The following is a 20,708-nucleotide window of genomic DNA, read 5'->3' on the forward strand; positions in this document are numbered from 1 at the left end:
TAAGGGACAGCTGCAAGAGCACAGCTGTTGGAAGCAGCTTTGTGCATCAATACTTCACCAGAGGGGGCAGTAGTGGACAAGAAAATGAGGTTAAAAAATGGATAAAAGTGAACCTGTTGATCTGAGCAGATGCCCTCAGTCACCAATCTGTGTAAATACACATCGTGACCAATGATCACTGAACTGTCTTCCCTCCTAAAATAAAGCTGAGGGGTTTAGATGTGACACTCTATGACACTTTGTAGTGTGTGACCTGCATACCTCTCCGTGCAGTCAGGTGTGTTGTTTTCACAGTGGATCCCACTGAAGCCGGCCGGGCAGGTGCAGGTGTAGCCGTTGACGCAGTCGGTGCAGTTGGCTCCGTTCTTGCACGGGTTGCTCTCGCACTCGTTGATGTCCTCTTCACACTTTGTGCCCCGGAAACCCGGCAGGCAGGTGCACAGGAAGCCGTTCACCTCGTCCTTACAGAGGCCTCCGTTGCTGCAGGGGTCTGTGGGAGGAGCGATGATGGATAACAGCTCAGTGAATGTGTTTTGAGGTTTTTGATAAATGCAATGACTTTAAAGTAGATCCAATAACCAAAAGAAGCAGAGAGACGGTGAGTGGAGGACGTACTGGGCTTGCAGTCATCTATATTGCTTTCGCAGTTGCGTCCTGTGAAGCCCGGTTTGCAGGCGCAGATATAACTGCCCAAAGTGTTCTGGCACGTTGCTCCGTTGCGGCAGGGATTTTTCACACACTCTTTGATATCCACCTCACATGTTTGGTCTTGGAGGGGCGGAAAGAGGAAAAGAAGGTAAAATGATGATGGCATGAGACAATAACAATGTGGGCGACAGGATGAGATAAGACTACTCTTAGTTAATTCCCAAGAGGGAGAATTATTGCAAATGTATAAATCATGCATGTACTACTATCATAATTATTATCGTTTATGTATTTTTTATTTTTATTTTGTTATAACTTTTGTTCTTAATTCAGTTCAGTTTCAGTTAGTTTCCAGGGTGTTTGCTGTTTATTTGTAGTTCAGTTTTTATTAGTTTCAGTATATGATTATCTATAATATAATATAGGGGGTATTTGTCAGGTGGCAGTGTAAAGAAACTCAGATGTATATTATAACACAAACATAACATTTTGTGGAGACACATTTAAACTCATGTAAATGTCTCAGTCTCTCTAAACATGCACCGATGCTTCTTTATGCTTGTTGTGTTGACAGTTTTGACCAAATGTACAAAGACTAAAACTTGCGACATTTCCTGTATATATTTTTTATTTTAATTTGTTTTGTAAGTTCACTGTATCTTTTCAGTGCATTTCTTTTTACATTTTATTTGAGTTTTGTCATGACTTTGAGTTTTGTTATATATTTATATGAAGTTGTCATTCAAATATATTTTATTGTTTCTTTTGTATCTCTTTATTATTCTATTCTATTTTTTCTATTTGTTATTTTCTGGAGCTAACCCCAAAAGCATTACACTGAATGTTACTGTGTATAACTGTGCATGTGATAAATCAACATGGTTTTCTTATTAGCATTTGATATAAATATACATGGGAAAAGTACAAATCCTCTGGATGGAAGTATCATTTATAGTATTTAGTATTACATTTATGACATTATGTTTGTGCTACAGTATTTATTTATATCACTTTCTTCATATTTTACTTAATGCTATATTTTGTCCTTTATTTTAACTTGCTTATATCCTTATATCTAGTCCATCTTTTTTTTTCTACTTGTGTGATTTTATTATAATTATTATTAATTTTGTACCTCCTAAAATTGCATTGTTGGAGGGCGTCTGTGACCCAAGTTTTTTAAATGGCAGCGACCGCTCTTGCAATTGTTGCTCATTTGACAATAAATAACTCTGAAAGTCCAAAACTTAAGACTGGTTGACTTGTCTAAAGTTTGAACCCCCATGTAAACATCAGGGAAATTAGTCCTTGAAAACATCCCTAATGTTCACCTTGCCATCCTTCAGGACAGATGCAGGAGAAGGTTTGATAATCCTCCGACTCCTGACACACTCCTCCGTTCTTGCAGGGTTTGGCGCTGCAGGGCGCCATCAAGGTTTCACAGTTCTCTCCTGTAACAAACAAACAAAAGAGAACACACACCTTGAATTAAAATTAATGACATTTGCAGGGTGTTAAAACATTAACTTCCACTGTGTGTTATCACGTAGGAGTCATGAACTTGGAGATAACCCAACCCAAATGGACACAGAATCATCTTTCAATCAGTACTATCAGAAGATTTTAGCCAGGTTCTGTCAGTGTTGGAGGCCTGCGCAGACATTTCCCTATCTGTTTCCATAACACGCGGCTCGTACAGGAAGCCGACTCCAGTTTCCGCCCATTGTGAAGCCATTTGCTGCTTTGTGAGACAGGAAGCAGGCAAACAGGAAATGTGTCAAGCACCCCGTTCCCACCCCGGCACATGCAAAGCCCTTTTATTATTCAAAGTGCTGTGGATTTTTCCGAAAAGACGACTCGACAAATACAAGAAAATTTGCCCTTAGCCTTTCCATCATTATCTGTTCTGTCAAATAATACGTGAGATGAGATGAAAATATTTTCCAGCTCTCTTATCAGGCATGCTCGCGTCTCACAGAGGAGCAGAGAAAGTCAGAGGTTCGCTGTCTTTAGGGCTCTGAGGAAGTCTTGCTGTTGAACTTTACTCGACAGTAAATTCATCCGCTGCACGTTTTTCCTCTTCGCCCAAACCCGTACAGGCCATGGAAATTGTCCTTTACACGGCGAGGAAATGCCAGAACACCAGGCCATGACATGGGTGTATCAAATATTTTCAGTAATATTTTCATACCCGTGTAAGGCAGAATGCAGTTGCACTTGTAGCCATCGACGTCGTCAATGCACGTCCCCTGGTTGAGGCACGGGTTGGAGGCACATTCGTTGATGTTGGTCTGGCAGTTTGGTCCTGCAGTCAGATTGAACGATATACATTTCAGTTTATGTTGAAGGTCAACAGTCAAGTGGTGCGGAAGTAAGTGTGGTTTATATGACACACTATACAAGCTAATACATCAACACACACTCATTTACACACACTCATCCACAGAACACAAATACTGACCGGTGAAGCCCATGCGACAGGTGCAGACGTATCCGCTGGTCATGTCCTTGCAGGTGCCTCCATTCATACACGGGTTGGATTCACACTCATTGTTGTTGATGTCGCAGTTTTTGCCGCTCCAGCCGGAATCACACAGACATTTATAGCTGAAGGAGAGAAAACGTGAGAAAATCTCAGTTATAAATCTAAATCGGCTGCTGATTTGAAAGATATTTTTAGAGCTGCCCCTTAAAAGTCTCAGATCCTTAGTGGACTGAGATCACTTTAAGTCGAGCAGTTGTTTGTTTTCTGTGTTGTGTATTTCTGGGGATGTGTTGGTCCCCAGAATTTGTTGGGGAGTGAGTGCTCTTAACTTCCATGCTATTCTTTGGTGCACGGAGTTGCAGACATGCAGGTCGTGGCACAGAGGGGGAGAGATCTTCTGCATGAAAGTGGTGAATTTACAGCTCACAGCAACTTCATTCGACACAGTCTCTGGCTTTTGTTTGATATCTAGTGTCTGCAAAAATGTTTACTATATTACGTGAATACAGCTTTCAAACTAAACATACCGCTGAGCCCGTTCAAACCTTAGAAATTTTGTAATGAAGTATTACAAAAGCCCAATCCAAATCGACAGGCATAATTCTGGATATTTCAGTGTATTTTTGCATTGTCTTGGTACATTTGTAGAGTGCCTCACCCGTTGATCTTGTCCTCACAGTGGCCGTGGATGCAGGGATTGCTGAGGCACTCGTTGACCTGGGAGAAGCAGGTGGCGTCATGGTAACCCTCTGGACACACGCAGGTGAAGCCGTTGATGCCGTCGATGCAGGTGCCGCCGTTGTGGCAGGGGTTGATGGCACACTCGTCAATGTTGATGTTACACATAGTGCCTGAGAGAAAGGACAGGACACGTTGTTATGTTTTTTAGAGTCTTAACGCAATAGTTCTCCAAGGGGGTCTTGAGGGTTAAAGTCCCCCAAAAAAAACTTTTTCCAAGTTTTATTCCTGTGTCCCGTGTTAAATGACCATTTATCTCTTATTATGTGCCAAATATATGTCAAAAACTCAGTTTAGGAGTATTTTTTCATCAAAATTCCTATTTTTTCTCCTTCTGTAAAACCAGGTAAAACAGTTTCAAATGTTTAATGACCATTTGGAGGACGCACTTGATAACTGAGAAATATGGAGAGCGATAGGAGAAGATGTGCGTATGGATATCAGTGGGCAAAACCTTTGTTTTCATTTCCAAAAATGATGTGGCTGAGGTCTAATTCAGTCATCTCTCCCTCGTCCTTCTCCTGATCTAACGGTAAGGGAGGTGTATGTGGAGCCAACAGTCCATTTTAACTCCTTATAGCGCTAACCTCTAAGCCCGCCCACTTTTGAGCAGTCAAATCAAATGCAAGGGATTCGATCTTGTCGATTTGGACATGCTACACACATGGTTAGCTTAAGATTATAGAATCTGACGTTAAAGATAGCATAAGACTCTCTACGATTCAGTCATTTAGTTAATTTTACTGAATCCATGAGCACCAAAGAAGACGCAAAAGAGATGCAAAAAAAGAGGCTTAAATAAACAATTTAATTGCATTTTCCATATTTTTAGAGCAACAGTTTTGTGTGAAAGGAAATAGAAGCCTGTCCAAAATATAAGCCTGTTGATTTAAGTGGTTTAAGCAAATAATAGCGCGGGCTACTAACTGAAGTCAGTTTTGACGCTAAGTAAAAGGACAGATTTAAAAGCTGTTGAATTATTCCTTTTAATCACATGATCACAACACGTATTCACTGGTGAACTACATTAAAGTGATGCACTTTGAAAAAACCGAAATCATTTCTGTGACACCTGTCAGCAGCATTTTACAAAGTATTATTTTAAATACACAACGGCAGCTCACACAGCAACACACAAAGCGGCCGCACAATGAAGTCTATATCTCAGTGCAGCGATGTATCAATTTCCAGAAACATGAGGGGTTTTAAGTCCCCCTTTGTCGGCCACTTGAAGCGTTGACGCCATTCAGCCTGGTGCCACGCATAACATAAAGGCAGCCCATTTAGCTTTAAAGCAGGGACCGGCTTCCGAGCTTTTAAAAGCTCAACTTTCAGGAATCTTTCAGGGAATCTTTTCTCCTGCTCAAATCCCAGGTGACCGTGTGTGCCAGAGTGTGTGTGTGTGTCCTCTCTTTGTGCCGGGAGGGCAGCTTGCGGTGTCCTAACAGCAGCAGGCTGGGGACAGGGTGGAGCTGGAAAGTGACACCGGTTGAGCCTCAGAGGAGCGTGCACGCTCGCTCGCCATCTGTCACCCTCCCACCCATCAAGACCCTCCGTCCATACGTTGCGTCCTCCAAATCTGCACCTTAAACACTGGTTTTTGTTCACTGGTTACCTGAGACAGCAGCCACGTTTAACTCGTCAAGAGTTACCTTTAAAGTTGCATAGAGCCTTTCTATATATTGAGAGTCTGCGATGACTCAATCGGTAGAGAGAAATGTCACCTTGACTTCCACTAACAGGCATAAATTTCCCTAAATCTTAGGAGAAAGCATGAAAATAATTAACTTGGCTATAAAGTGCTCAAGGCTCCTCTTTTGTTTTACTTTATTCTATCAATTTATGAATATATGTTGAAAGGATTGTACTACTGGAAGCATTTGTTATTAATTATTTCTCCAAATTATTTTGTTTTCTTAGCCCCCACTGCTTGTTCAAGGCTGCACTATCACGCCGTAATTCTGCCTATCTGGGACAATCGTGGAATGAGGAGACAAACTGTCCCACCTTTTAGCCGGCAGCAGAGGTACTAACAGCGCAGAGTCGTCATCTGTGTAAAAGGGACAGTCAGCAGGATGGGATGATTGTGATGTTTTGATAACATGTTATGTGTGGGACTGATGGGAGATTTAATAAGCAAGATTTAATCTGCAAACTGTGGAGAACATGCAAGGCGGCGTAAAAAAATGGACTTCGCAGGGGCCCTATGGCCTGATCTTTGTATAAATTAGCTTTGGCAATAATAAAACATTGACACTCATGTCAGTAATCATTGCCTGATCTCTGATTTGATTTAAGAGATACCAAATAAAAATCTTTTTTATTTAAGATTCGGGTATTTTTTGCCTTGTTTTCATCCTTATTTGACAGGACAGCTTTAGCGTAAAAGGGGGAGAGATTGACTGACATGCAGCAAAAGGCTGCGAGTTGGTATCAAACCTGCGGCTGCTGCAGAAAGAACACAGCGTTTGTACATCCGGCGCCAGCTCTAGTTTTTTTTCTCTTCATTGCTACTCAACACATACTTATCTTTTTTAGAGATGTCTGAAATAGTTTCTGATATTTGTTGGCATGTGCATGTGTGTGAGGGACTGTTTATATTGGTCTCTCTTGCTAATGTACATTTAAATGGTCACGTTTCGTGAAAAAGTTACAAGCCGAATGTTTGTCCTTTTCTTTCAATTCCCAACTTCCTGCTCCGACAGGAAGCAGTGTAAATTTCTGCTTACCCGTGTATCCTGGCTCACAGGCGCACTCGTAGCCATTGATCTTGTCGATGCAGGTCCCGTAGTCACAGGCATTACTCTTGCAGTCGTCAATGTTAATTTCACAGTTGATTCCTGGCAGAAAAATTGTGTTCAGTAACCACAAATGTCAAAATTAAAAAAAATTGTTATATTTGAGTCTCAGTTTTGTGTGGCGGTTACCGGTGGTGCCTTTGGGGCAGCTGCAGATGTAGGCGTTCTCTCGGTCCTGGCAGGTCCCTCCGTTCCTGCACGGCTGGCTCAGACACTCGTTGATGTTGGTCTCACACAGCCGGCCGGTGTATCCAGGGTTGCAGTGGCAGCTGAAGGAGGCCAGGCCGTCGATGCAGGTGCCGTAGTGGCACGGGTCAGAGTAACACTCGTTGATGTCCGTCTCACAGTGTCTCCCAGAGTAACCTGGAAAAGATATTTTACCTGAATGCTCTGAGATAACATTATATTCTCTCTTTTCCTTGAGAAAGTGAAGTGGTGAATTCAGACCTCACAGCAGCTAAATACAACAGTCTCTGGCTTTTGTTTGATATCTCGTGTCGGATTAAAAAAACTGTTGCACATTTTCGGTCTGTCGTTAGCGAGTTAGCTTGTTTACTATATCACATGAATGCCACTGTCAAACTGAACGTCCTGCTGAGCCATTTAATGCTTCATATGAAAAATAAATAAATAAAAGGGAATCGTCAAATGTTCACATTGAACAGCTAAATCTGATTCGACTGGCGTAATTCTGAGTCGGGTATAGCCCTAGTATTTATCTAGTTTGTTCTATTTCTGCAGTTTCAAACTTTCCACTTCCTATTTGGAGCCCCTTGAAAGCGTCTACTTGTTTCATTTAAGCTTTTGTTAAAACTTGTATACCTTCAGTGCACTCGCAGGTGTACTTGTTGGGTCCGTCTGTGCATTTGGCGCCATTTTTGCACGGCGTGCTGGCACACTCGTCGATGTCTATCTGGCAAAGGTTCCCAGTGAAGCCTGAAAACAACAAGAGGGTGTTACTGTGTGCATGCAGGAGTGTGTGTGTGTGTGTGTGTGTGTGTGTGTGTGTGTGTGTGTGTGCAGACATTGCTACTGTGTTCTCACCATTTCAAACCCACTCATAATCCTGAGCCCTTACTCTCAGAGCTCCCAACGAATCAGAAATCTGCATGTTAATTAACAACTGCGCAACACTACAAACTCTCTATTTTCCCTTTCACTTCTTTTCAGCGCGACTCCAAAAGGAGACGAGGTTGGGGGGGGGATTTGTTCAAAGAGGGGGGAGGGAGAAATGAGGGAAGAATGAAAGTTGCAAGGCCTCCTGACCAAGGGTTGAGAGACAAAGAAGAGCCTGTCTGCTCAACGCAACGCCAAACTGAGCCCGTTGCCTCTTTTGTCCCCCAAAAACTTTTCCATCACAATGCGCATTCTCCTGTCTTGCTTTCACCCCTTCTCCGCCGCCCCCCTCCACTCTCCGCCCGCCTCTAAAAAGAGCCAGCTTGACCTTTGACCCCCCACTATTCAAGCTCCTTGTCATTCAAACTCAACCAGCAGGCTTTCTCCTTTTTTCCAGAGTTATTCTCAGATATTTTTCTTCTCGTCTCCCCTCTGTCACATGATGGTACAGTCCAGGGACTAGTAGGATGTTGTCTGATGAAGAGATAAAGTCTCCCCCTCCTCTTCCTCCTCCTCCTCCACCACAGGAACACACAGGTGGTTTAAGCTAAAAAGACAGACTCAGTTGCAGCTAATCCGGTGAGGAAATATTTGCGCGGCTGATTTCTCCCAGCGGACTTTGCTGGAAACATTCACTGAAGACTGATGTGTAGACACAGTGGAGACATGCATACATGTGTGTTTTCAGTTACATATGTTCAGTGTGTCCTTACATACAAGCCGCAGTTAAAAGTATCAGAGGCCCAGAAAAAGAAAAAGTATAAAACAATTATAATGTACCACTTTCTAATAAGGCATAAAGTGTCTCATAAATCAGAACCACTGGCTTTATGAATGGATAATAAATTATTTACTAAAACATTTTAGATCAGTTAAGATCTAAAAATCTAAAAAAAAAATCTAAAAAATCTTTAAGATATTATTAACAGAAAATTTGGGTTGCCAGGCCTGGAAAGATTAATGAATGAACTATTAATAATTAGATACATTTATAATAGAGTTATAACCATGAAAAAAGCCAAGGTACTACACTATAACTTTATAATCAGGAACTGTTAATAAAGGGTTTATAGGTAATCATTACTTAATAGTAAATACACAACTGACTAATGATTTAGAAATCAGAAATCAGTTAGAAAATATAATTAAGAACAAATCTGAAGGGAGATGGGTTGTGAGAAATCCTGTTTGCTGTTTTTTATTATGCAGTTAAAATGTTAATAATCATTAATACATGTTAAATAGACACATAAAAAACACATAGAAATAGTAAAAAAAATATTTTGGTCCACTTTTGAGTTACCAAATCAGTTAATGTATTTTCTGCAATCTGGCAACCCAAAAAGTTTATTATTAATGGCCTAATACCATAGACAATTTAAACCGCCCCAAAAAAACACTTTGCCACAGTGACATCAACAATTGGTTTGCTGGCTCAAGTGTTGAAGCTTTGAGTTCAGCATTTTGGTCGTCACCTTATTTGGATGAGAGCTGTGGAGGAGCGAGGGCTGGATCTGACTCACAGACTGTAGCGACGCCTCATAGACAGCCTGTTACTGTTAAGTGACCCCGCCCTGAAGTTTGCATAACTTTAAGTTTTAATAAAAATTTCTACAAAAATTCACCCTCCATAGAGCTGTCACAGGTGTTGAAGCTAGTTTTAGAGACCAAAACCACTTACTGTACCAGACTGTAAACATGTTTATATCTGCGTAAAGTTTTAACATGGAGGTCTACAGGGATTGACTCTGTCTTGGAGTGGTTATTTATTTTTCAGCCCCAGACTTTGCCGCTTGCTTAAAACTGATCTGTGAAGCGCTAATAAAAAGCAGTATAACTCAGGTTTTTGGTTTCACAGAAAGCATATCAGCTTTCTCTTTCTCCGAGGATATTTTCTAACTTAAGTGTTTGTCTTTCCAATTTTTATATATATATACTGATGAGCCATTGGTTACGATGTAGAAACATTTTATTTAGGGTGACTGTCTTGTGAAGTGATGCAAAACTAAACTGCATCAGTAATGACTAGGGCTGCACAGTTAATTGAAATGTTATATTCCAGGTGTAAGGAAACACGCTTGTTTGAAGGCAGCAAAAATCAAATAATCAATTTTACATTTTTCTCAGTGAAAATGAAATGTGAAAATGCATATGTTATTTTAGCATATTGTGCAGCTGTAGAAATAACCTGTTTTTTTATTTCAGTGTGTTTTTATGTAAAAATAAAGAATCCAGCCTGAGACAACATACGTTTTTTTTGGCACAACACGGCCAGCGCAGCCCCAAAAAAGGAATACAAACCACACAAAATCAAACAAAGCAGACAACATCATGAGGAAGAAACGTAAATAATTAAAAAGTGGAAGCTCAGCTGTTTGCACACTGAGAGGAAAAAACAAAACCAGTCTCCTCTTCTGTAAGCGACACTGCCAGTTTCCAGCAAGAGGCCGGAAAAAAACTGAGTGCTTCTTTGCCAAGATGCAAAAGTTACGTTTCTCCACAGTTCACTTACAGTGCCCCGTGAAAGAAATCCTGCAGATGCACGCATATGCACACACACACAAAAGCTAAAGCTCAAATGTAAGCACACACACACATCATGCACCTCAGCAGCCAAAGAGGGATTTATCCGCAGACTGCTGGAATCAGACATTTCAATGGCTCTCAGTGGGGTTTCCATGGCTATTCCATGTACAGAAATAATAAGAGGGGACCCTCGCCTCAGGCCTGGCTCGCAACGGGGACAAATTTACATCTCAAGCAGGGCGGTTAAGACCCCTACCCCTTTCTCTACCCCTCCCTTCCTGCTTCGGCATAACGGTCTGCGCGTCTCACCCCCTCCTCCCAAAACAACACTTTCACCGCCACTTTGTGCCGCTTCCTCACATAACCCTCTCTCACTGTCACACGGGGTTTTCTTTTTGGCGTTAAGCTCTTGTGTTCACTCTTGTACCCCCTCTATCAATTCTAAAGCTTCCTTGTTGGTATGTCTCTCGTTCTTTCTTTCTTTCCTCCTTCCTTTCTTTTTCCTCTCAACAGGAGGAACCCTGCCTCTCTCCACCCAGGCCGCCTTTGATCCACCCGACTCAGAGCTTCTCTATTTTCCTCCCCAAAAAGAAAGAAAAAAAATTCACTTCCACCTCAATGATCCCGATGAAAGAATGCAAAACACAAAAACACGTTTGGGGAGTTTTGAAGATCGTTCCTTTGCTTTCTTCTCTTCTCTCTATCCAACATTCAATAGCTGCACTCCTTCACTCGTGAACAAAACATCAATACCTCCTGTTCAAATAGTCTAACTCCAATGGCATCTCTGCAAAAACAACTAAGCTGTCCTCAAAATAGACCGAACCTCATAATGCCACTAGGCGCAGGTGTTATCATGATATAACTTGTTGCTCCTACCCGCATGTTTGCACTATTGTACCTTATATTGTACATTTGTGTTTTTCTAAGGTGTATTTTTTGTGTTTGTATGTACCTTTGCTGTGTTTGAGTGAAGCTAAAGACATATTGAGGTGGACAATAAAGAAGGGCTGCCCCGTGAAAGTTGGAGGCTCCCATCATCGGTCAGAGACCCACAGTCATCCTCAGATACTGCGTTCACAAAAATGAGAGGTCACGCTGACCTTGACCTTTGAGCGCCAAAATCTAATCAGCCCATCCTTGAGTCTACTCGAACGTTTGTGCTAAATTTGAAGAAATTCCCTCAAGGTGACAGATGGACGAACGGACAACCTGTGAAAACAATGCCTCCGTCCACGGCTGCGCGGAGACATAAAAAACTACAGGTCCCACAGTGCAGAAGTCCTATTTTCAGTAAAGAGAGAAACATGAATTCAGAAGGTGTACGATTCTCGCCGGTCGGCGGTGCGGGTAAATATACCGTACACCCGGTAAAATTTCAGGAAGGTGTTGAGGTATGAAAAAATAGATACCACTCAACCGTCTTTGCCACCACAACACACAAAACGTCATCTTAAAGCAGCAACTCTGGCAGCTATTATCAGTTCTTCTCCCTCGGTTCCAGTCGCAATATTAAGATCCACGAGTTTCTGCTCACTCATCAGACTTTGTAAAACTTGTTTCAAAAGTTCAAGCTTCCCGAAGCCTTTCCCTATAGATTTTTTTTCCTCTCCCTCTCCTCCTCGACTGCTGCGTTCGTTCGGGCTACCCGGGCCTGTGTAAGCCTGCCTCAGGGCTGGGATTAGTGCCTGTCCAGAAAAGGTGTTTGTGTGTGTTTGTGTTTGAGTGAAAGAGAGAGAGAGCGAGGCGGCGAGAGAGAGATCGACCTCTGTGCCCCCTGGCCCCACGCCTCCCCCCCTCTCCTCCTCCCCCTCCTCTGCAGCAGTACGGCAGCCTCACCTGTGGGGCACTGGCAGTGGTAGGCGTTGATCTTATCGATACACTTGCCGTTGTTCAGGCAGGGGCCGATGGCGCACTCGTCCGTATCGATCTCGCAGAACTCCCCCTCGTAACCTGGCCAATTAGCGAGGGAGGACCAGGAGGGAGATGGATTGGTTAGACAGAGACTCACAGAGAGGCATTTTCACACTGCTGTTATATAAATATATACCGCTGTAACGGGTTTAAATTATACACAGAGGCTATAGAAATAGGAATAAGTCTGCGATTACATTCTGTATTCATCATAGTGAAAAAGTGACGTCATCAACACTTGTTTTTATCCAACCAAAAGGCTTTGAAATGGGTTTAATTGCACTCCAAGATACAGATACTGTAATACCTCTCTGAGGCCGTCTCACCTGGCATGCAGATACAGTGGAAGTCTCCTATCTGGTCCAGGCAGGTGGCCTCATTCTTGCACGGGTTCGACATGCACTCATTGATGTCCAGCTCGCAGCGCGGCCCCACGTAACCCCGCTGGCACTTACACTGGAACGACCCCTTGGTGTTGATACACTTCCCAGCATGCTCACACGGGTTGGACCCTGTATAAACAGATTAATACTTTTACTTCACTTAAACGGACCGTCTTGTACGTACACGACTTAACATGGAGAAATCTGACTGTAAAGACATGACAATGAGATGATTTGGATGGTTTAGTGTTGTTTGAGGACGCCAAACCAAAGCCTCGACTGTGTGTGATTACAGCAATAATACCCCTGAGGGTGTCATTCACTGCGATTATGGGCGCAATTATGGGCACAAAAGTACCCATAATCACAGGAAAGAATGAGCTCGAGCTTGTGTAAAAGAGTTACGAATGCATGTGTGATGGTTGAAAAGATTTCTTGACAGGAGTTAGGGAAAGTTGAAATGTGTCCTCAATCAGTCAGATTTTGGGGCTGAAATTGAACAACAGAGAGTTTGCACGTCAGTTAGTGCGAGTTTTACCCAGAGAGCACTCGTCAACATCCTGATCACACGAAGCTCCGAAGTATCCCGACGGGCAGGTGCAGAAGTGATTCCCGCTGACCGGGTTGGTGTCGCAGTTGGAGCCTTTCTGACAAGGGTTGCTGATGCAGGCGTCGTCCAGCTGGCACAGCAGTCCTGGTGAACGACACAGAAGACGGACTTTATGATGCTGAACTCAAACATCCTCTGAACTGTGTGAAGCAGAGCTACTGTTTCAAAATGACAGGAGGCCAGCGGCCAGTCGCAGCAGCCCCACACAGGGGGGGATTTTCGGAAATTTCAAGGATTTTGGGATGTTTCTAGGATTTTAGGACATTTCTTGAATTTTAGAACATTTCTAGGATTTTCAGGAAATTTCTCATATTTTAGGACATTTCCAGGATTTAAGGATTTTTCTAGGATTTTGGGATGTTTCTAGGATTGTAGGAGATTTCTAGGAGTTAAGGGCATTTCTAGGATTTTCAGGAAATTTATTGTATTTTAGGATGTTTCTAGGATTTAAAGACATTTCTAAGATTGTAGCTTATTTCTTGTATTTTAAAATATTTCCAGGATTTTAGGATGTCTCTAGGATTTTAGGACATTTCTTGAATTTTAGGGCATTTCTAGGATTTTCAGGAAATTTCTCATATTTTAGGATGTTTCTAGGATTTAAGGACATTTTAAAGATTGTAGCTTATTTCTCATATTTTAGGACATTTCCAAGGATTTTTCTAGGATTTTGGGATGTTTCTAGGATTTTCAGGAAATTTCTCATATTTAAGGATGTTTCTAGGATTTAAGGACATTTCTAGGATTCTAGGATGTTTCTAGGGTTTCAGGTTATTTCTGGGATTTTAAAATGTTTCTAGGATTTTAGGACATATCTATACAATTTATCTTTCAGCACTACTTTTCATATAAGAACCATTTAAGAGCTAAATCTAAATCTAATCTAAATATAGATATAAATACCTGTGCGGCCATGTGGGCACTCGCAGTAGAAAGAAGCTACTCGGTCATGACACGTGGATCCGCCGTGACACGCGGCACTGGCACAGTCATCGATGTTCTCACTGCAGTCGTCCCCCGTCCAGCCGTTCACGCACACGCACTGATAGCTGCCGTAGGTGTTGTGGCACGTTCCGCCATTTTGGCAGGCGTTGGGCATCAGCTGGCACTCGTCAACGTCTTCTGTGCAGAGCTGACCTGTGGGAGGACCAGAGGTCAGAGGGTTAAAGTCGGTTTTCATCCCAACTGCACCTACTGGTTTACTGATATTAATCTGAATAAAAGATCAAAACCTTATCTGGAACAAGCTACACAGACCTGTAAATTCAGGTTTACACTGGCAGTTGTAAGTGTTGACTCCGTCCACACACGTCCCTCCATTCTGGCACTCATGACCCGGACAGTCATCGATGTTGTGGTTGCAGTTCTTTCCTGTGAAACCTGAAAAACAAAGAATGAAATATAACTAACAGACTTCTAGTGGGGGGCTTCAGACTTTCAGTTACTCCTCCGTCTCGTGTTTTCAACAAAGTAAATGAAACTTCTCTACAGTTAAATGTGGTCAACTGTCTTTTTCCTCCCGAGAAAGAAAGGCAGCTGTACGCTCTTGAGGTCTGCGGTAACTCGCCATGTAATAACAACTACTCTGATATACAGTTACACAAGAAGGCAACCGCTGGACTGTACATGTGGCGTGTTGGGGAATATAAATCAAAACCAGTACAAGGAGTCACTGCCACTGAGTCTTTTGGTCATCTTTATGAAAAACTTTGTTTACTTCTGGATTGAATGCACAAAGCTTCATCTCATCATTATCTTTTCATTTGTGCAGCACAGCTGTCAGCCTGAGAGTAATCAAACATAATTTCATTTTACATCTAAAATGACCAATAAAGTGTCTCATGTCTTATGTGTCTTATGTCTTATAAGTTTATAATAAAATGTTGCACAAGTTTTAAGTGAATTTCAGATATTTTTAAATATTAAATCTAAGGGTAGGAATCTCTAGGTATCTCACGACTGGATTAAATTCAGATTCAGACTGCTACAATGTGATTATAAAGCTTTATTGTTGCATCTTGATGCATCAGATTTTTTTATATCTAGACATGTTTTATTTTTCCCACTTTGCTACTTTTAAGACATAGCATATTTGCAAAATATACAAACGAATTTACTTCCATAATGTTTAATTAAAACATTAATAGAACATTAACAGAAGCAAATGTTTACGTTGAGGCGATTTTACTGTTGAGAATCAGGTTTTTAAGCTCTGATTATTGACTTTTCTGCATCGAGACAAAATCTTTCAAGAGAGAATCATGACGGATCTAAAATCTCTATTTTTTTTTTAATTAGTGAATTTGTTTCTCTTTTATCCATGCAACAAGGGCCGTTACCTGGACATGAATTAGGAGTTTTGCAAGTATGTTCATCCCAGAATTGAGGTGTTTAATAGTTAGTAGAAGCATGACATGAATGTTTTGTATACAGGAGAAAAAGAAAAGGCAGATGCCTTCCTTTTTTTTTTTCTTAAGATTATTTTTGGGGGGTGTTTGAGCCTTTAATAGATAGGACAGCTCAAGCATGAAAAGGGGAGAAAGAGGGGATGACATGCAGCAAAGGCCAGAATTAAACCTGCGGCCGCTGCAGCGAGGACACAGCCTCTGTGCATGGGGCGCCCGCTCTCGTGTATTTGTAAACATGATTTCTGTTTACGTTTGTCTAAATGGTGTGCTCAGGAAACATGAAAATAAAAACAGGCAAACAGAAACCAATCGCTCTATGACGCCACTCTGCGGGGTAACTAGAAGAGTAAGAGCTCTACCTCACTGCTGAAATGCGTAAAATACATGGGGTATTTTTTCCATGGATGAAAACCCAAAAATAGAAAAGGAAGATGTTTGTTCAGTGGTAAAAGATAAAAACAAGGTGAAGTCAGTCTGTGTGGAGGTGACGAGGCGATGGGCAGGACTAAACTCCCAGCACCTTTGCTTCACTCTTCTATGTGAAGAGGATGTTGTCCTTTGACCATTTCCTTATGATAAGCCCTGACGTCTTCCTGCTCTGCCTTGTTCACACTGTACACACCAAAGCAGAAACACACACATATGTACACACACACACACAGGACCGGAACAGCCCTGCCTTAAATGACATCATTGCTTAACCAGCATCAAGCAGGCAGAAACATTTACGATCAACATGAGCGAACTGAGAAACTCAGCGCATGAAGAATCTGAAACGCCGACCTTAATTCAAGCGACTCACGTGATTTATGTCAGTTTACAAATGACGGATCGAACTGATTTTTCACAATAGTGCCTTTTCTAAAACTAAAGACTTCACTTCGTCATTACAAGGAAATAATTAAAGGCCTGAACACCTCAAAGTCGCACAGTAAAAGTCATCCGCCCATCTTTATGAAATAATCTATAAAAACCTGGTGACGTAGCGACGACTTGCAGGGCTAATTGGCTAACCACTAATACGTATGTTTTACCATCAATTTCTGTCTCATAACTGCAAACCATTCCACTTTTGTGTAGCATTTTACACTCTGACAAAGGAGGATAATAAAAGTTGATGGTGCAACACAAAAGCTACAATAGCTTCCTCTATTTTTAACTCTCCTGCTCTGCGTTCCCTCAATGGAGGGAAAAACCAGCATTTAATTCACACAGATTTAAATGCCTGCAAGGGATAGTTTGGATCTTTTCGAGGCGGGGTTGTATGAGAAACTCATACGTAGTCAATGTGTTACCTATAGCAGATGACAGTCGACACGCAACAGGTTAAGACAAGCAGGGATAGGGGATAGGGAAGCTAAGCAATGTATTTGAGCCACCCAAAAAAAAAGTACAGCCTAAACAGTTTTCACTATTTTCACCTTGCTGTCAGACAGTGATTTCCAAAAGGAAAATAAAGCCAATATATCGCTCTCTTCAAAGCCAGACTCAGTTGATAAAAACATTGATTTAACATCAGTGAACACAGGAACTTCTGGTCTTTCGTTGCCTCTATCAATTTTTTTGTTATTGTGTCACTTTGTATTCAAAAGTTTTAGTTCGTATTCAGCAAAGTCACACAATAACACAAACAGGCGAACTGACTGCAGCAGTGGTAGACCAGCAGCTCACATGTTAAGCAATGTTAAATTACTATTTTCCCAGTGGAGTGGCTTCTGTGAGAGCATAAATAGAGAACTGCAGCTTTGCCATCTCAATGAGCTGTCTTATGTAAATGAAAAGCTGTGAAAATAATCCTTAGCCACCTTTTTTTTAGGTGGCTAAAAACCGTTTAGCTGCTGCCCACAACAATACATTGCTTAGCCTCTGTGTTGGCACTCTGCCTACTTCTACAAACTGAGGGTGGACCATCTGACATCGTCTGTATGCACACTGACATAAGTGCCCGATACGATCCCCTCTTCAAAAAAGTCTGAACTGTCCCTATAAGTGACAGAACAGCACATCATCACAACCAAAAGGACCGTATCTCCATAGCCATGAATGAAATGACCCTACCAGGCACACAGGAGCATTCATAGCTGGTCTCTCCCTTCTGGATGCAGGTGCCTCCGTTGTGGCATGGCGACGGGTTGCAGGGCAGGTAGCGGCTCTCGCAGTGCTTGCCCGTGTACTCCTGTGGGCACTGGCATCGGTAGCCACCGACTTCATTGATGCATAGTCCGCCATTCTTGCAGGGCGACTGGCTCGCATCGCACTCGTTGACGTCCTGTTTGCATGTCTTTCCAGAGAAGAAGGGCGAGCAGGTACAGCGGTAGTGGGACTCAAAGGAGGAGCAGACGCCGCCATTGGCACAGGGGTTTGAGGCACAGGGGTTGGCTTGTTGGCACAGTTTACCTGACGGCACACAGAAATTATTTTCTGTAAATGTTGGGTTTTTTTTCTCAGGGTGAAAAATTTCTTTTGAGTTCAGAAAGAATAATATAAACAATTGACTATTTTTTATTTCCAAAGAGGCTTTTCACAATTCTTTTTTCCTTTTTTAATCCCTTTATGTTATTACTTTTACAGTCATAAAGTTAGAAATTGCTGCTGTACAGTCATAATACTCATGTGTGTTACCTGACCATCCCGGTGGGCAGCGACACCTGTACGTCTGGAGACTCTCCAGCTCACAGGTGCCTCCGTTGCGACACGGCGAGCTGATGCAGACATTGTTGATGGGCGTCACACAGCGGCGGTCGGTGAAGCCCAGTTTGCAGGTGCAGTTGAAGTCTACCGTGTTCCCCTTGGACACGGCGCGACACGTGGCGCCGTTCATGCATGGCGAGCTCATGCACGGGTCATGGAACTGGCACCTGCTTCCAGCGAATCCCACAGCGCACCTGAGAAAACAGAGCGAGAAGTCAGCCACGTTTTTCTGCAGGTGAGGAATGAGACGGTGGCATGCTGTGCGTCTTACAGATTTCATTTCTTATATTTGAAATTTGAAGTATTTAATGTTTGTCCTTTATGAAACGTAAAAAGCTTAAATAACTTACTTAACATACTACTTAACATTCTGCAGTAACTTGATCCCACGAAAAACAGTAACTGCTTTAATAAAGTGGATAAATCTTGGTCACCATCTAACAAGTGTTCAAACTGTAACAGACTTAAAAAAAGGCAAAATATTTCCTTTGTCATGCTGATGACACCTGAGCAAATTATTTGATTTCCTTCATAAACATGGAAAGAAGGCAACCAGCAATCAAAGAAGAAATGAATGCAAAATGAGCAAGAAATTAGTGAAAAACGCAAGAAAATTACCTGAAAAATGGTTAAAAAATAAAATAAAACAAATAATAATAATAATATGCATAAATGCCCTGGAGAAAAGTCCTTACATTATTAAAATTTTAAATATTTAATTATGATCAATATAAATACAGTTTTTTCCCTGGATTTTTCCTTCATTTTTCAAAAATAATTTCCTAAATCTACATATTTCTTGCAATTTGTGAAATATTTATTACCAAGTTGCTTGTTACCTTTTCCCATGTTCAAAAGTTTTAAATACTTATGCATGGCCTCTGAAAGCAGCACAAAAAAAAGTGAGTTTTATAGGGTTATTAAAATAATGACTGGCTTAAAAGTCTGGACTTTGGACCCCCTTAAGGTAATTATTCATAAAGAAAGGTGTGAAGAAACATCATTATATCATGAATATAAACAATTTACTAATGATCTAATAAAGCCTTTTTCTGCAAGATATATCGGTCTGCTAATAAATGTCCATTCTTTCTTTATTTTCCTCTTTTTGAATTTGCATCACAAAGAGTGGAGGAAATTCCCAAACACTGTTTTCATCCATGCCAATCTTTCTCAGCTCAGCACTGATTGAAGAGTTCACAAGGCTGAAACAAAACTCTGCACTAGCAAGGGTCATCCCTTTGTTTGCTACTGTGCTTATAAATCAGCTGGTCGGGTAACCAACAGGACTAATTGTCCATTTCTCTTAAACGATAGTCCCGTCCCTGCTGTTTTTACAACGCCGCCATGAGAAAATAGGTTTTAAACAGGACATTCGTCTTTCTGTCCCGCCACCAACAATGTGATTCAGGCTGTAAAACTGAGTGGCCTGAAACAGAGGGAGGAGGGGGGACAAACTCCTGTGATGTTTCTCACAGGTTGTGACTGAGTCATAAACGCTCGGACCCCAGCGAACAAGTTCCCAGAGAGAGAGAGAGAGCTGCTGCGGATCACAGGGACACATTCACAAATTTACAATTACAATGAGAGGAGTTGAAGGGTGTCCCCTGAGGATACGCACGGCTCAACAAAGGGGCCACACACACGGAGCATGCACACACTCATACCTACACAGTGTGCAGGCTTTTACAAACACACGCACACACAGGAAGATTACGCACAAAGACTACGCACAGGATCTTGTACATTCACGACTGCGTGCATCCACAGTCAATACAATGAAACCCTGCAGCTTTGAGACCACAGCTGAAATGTTACTTCCATTAATATTATTCCTGACAATCCATTTAAGTTATTTATTATGTCAAAAATGCCAAATATGCCCTTGTTTCAACTCCTTTTTGTCACGATATGTTGAATTCTTCTCTTTTTTGAATCACTGATAGTTTGCTCTGGAATAATAAATGTGATCTCACAATAACTACTCCTTAATAAAATCAGCAAACTGATTTTGAGAAATATAGTTATTATTTTTTATTGCCTTAAGATATTGGATACCACTTTCATGTCAGCACATTAAATATGAAACTACAGATAGCTGAACTTTTATAGACTGGAAACGGAGGGAAACAGGTAGCCTAGCTCTATCTAAAGGTAACAAAATCCACCTGCCAGCATCTCTTAAGCTCATATTTGAAAAACAGAAGCAGTTGTACAAAAATTGTGTCTGCTAGATTGTCAAAAATTGGCAAAATCATGTTTTAAATCAATAACTTTTACTAGAGATAGTGTTTTCCACACTTTCATTTATGTGTGGCAGTCCACCAAGATTAAAACATCTGCCGTCACAAATAGATTTTAGCTAAATAGATTTAGACCATTCGGCATCGC

The 20,708-nt window shown here is 41.6% G+C and overlaps 1 protein-coding gene across 2 annotated transcripts in view; it reads right to left on the reverse strand.

Annotated features, from left to right (window-relative positions):
- The window catches only part of notch1b (notch receptor 1b), a 60,657-nt gene that overhangs the window by 21,357 nt on the left and 18,592 nt on the right, over positions 1 to 20,708 (reverse strand). For both annotated transcript variants that reach the window (XM_042489070.2, XM_042489069.2), the window contains exons 3-18: positions 18,249 to 18,511; positions 17,685 to 18,023; positions 14,476 to 14,598; positions 14,122 to 14,355; positions 13,147 to 13,302; positions 12,552 to 12,737; positions 12,151 to 12,264; positions 7,492 to 7,605; positions 6,799 to 7,032; positions 6,601 to 6,711; positions 3,792 to 3,984; positions 3,110 to 3,255; positions 2,840 to 2,953; positions 1,980 to 2,099; positions 616 to 768; positions 262 to 490 (exon numbers count right to left, since the gene is read on the reverse strand). In XM_042489070.2, the coding sequence (XP_042345004.2) occupies positions 262 to 490; positions 616 to 768; positions 1,980 to 2,099; positions 2,840 to 2,953; positions 3,110 to 3,255; positions 3,792 to 3,984; positions 6,601 to 6,711; positions 6,799 to 7,032; positions 7,492 to 7,605; positions 12,151 to 12,264; positions 12,552 to 12,737; positions 13,147 to 13,302; positions 14,122 to 14,355; positions 14,476 to 14,598; positions 17,685 to 18,023; positions 18,249 to 18,511 (2,829 nt within the window). The remainder of the gene's footprint in view (positions 1 to 261; positions 491 to 615; positions 769 to 1,979; positions 2,100 to 2,839; positions 2,954 to 3,109; positions 3,256 to 3,791; positions 3,985 to 6,600; positions 6,712 to 6,798; positions 7,033 to 7,491; positions 7,606 to 12,150; positions 12,265 to 12,551; positions 12,738 to 13,146; positions 13,303 to 14,121; positions 14,356 to 14,475; positions 14,599 to 17,684; positions 18,024 to 18,248; positions 18,512 to 20,708) is intronic.

Source organism: Plectropomus leopardus, chromosome 4 (assembly GCF_026936395.1).
Source record: "Plectropomus leopardus strain MGB_pleo_1.0 chromosome 4, ASM2693639v1, whole genome shotgun sequence".
NCBI lineage: Eukaryota > Metazoa > Chordata > Actinopteri > Perciformes > Serranidae > Plectropomus > Plectropomus leopardus.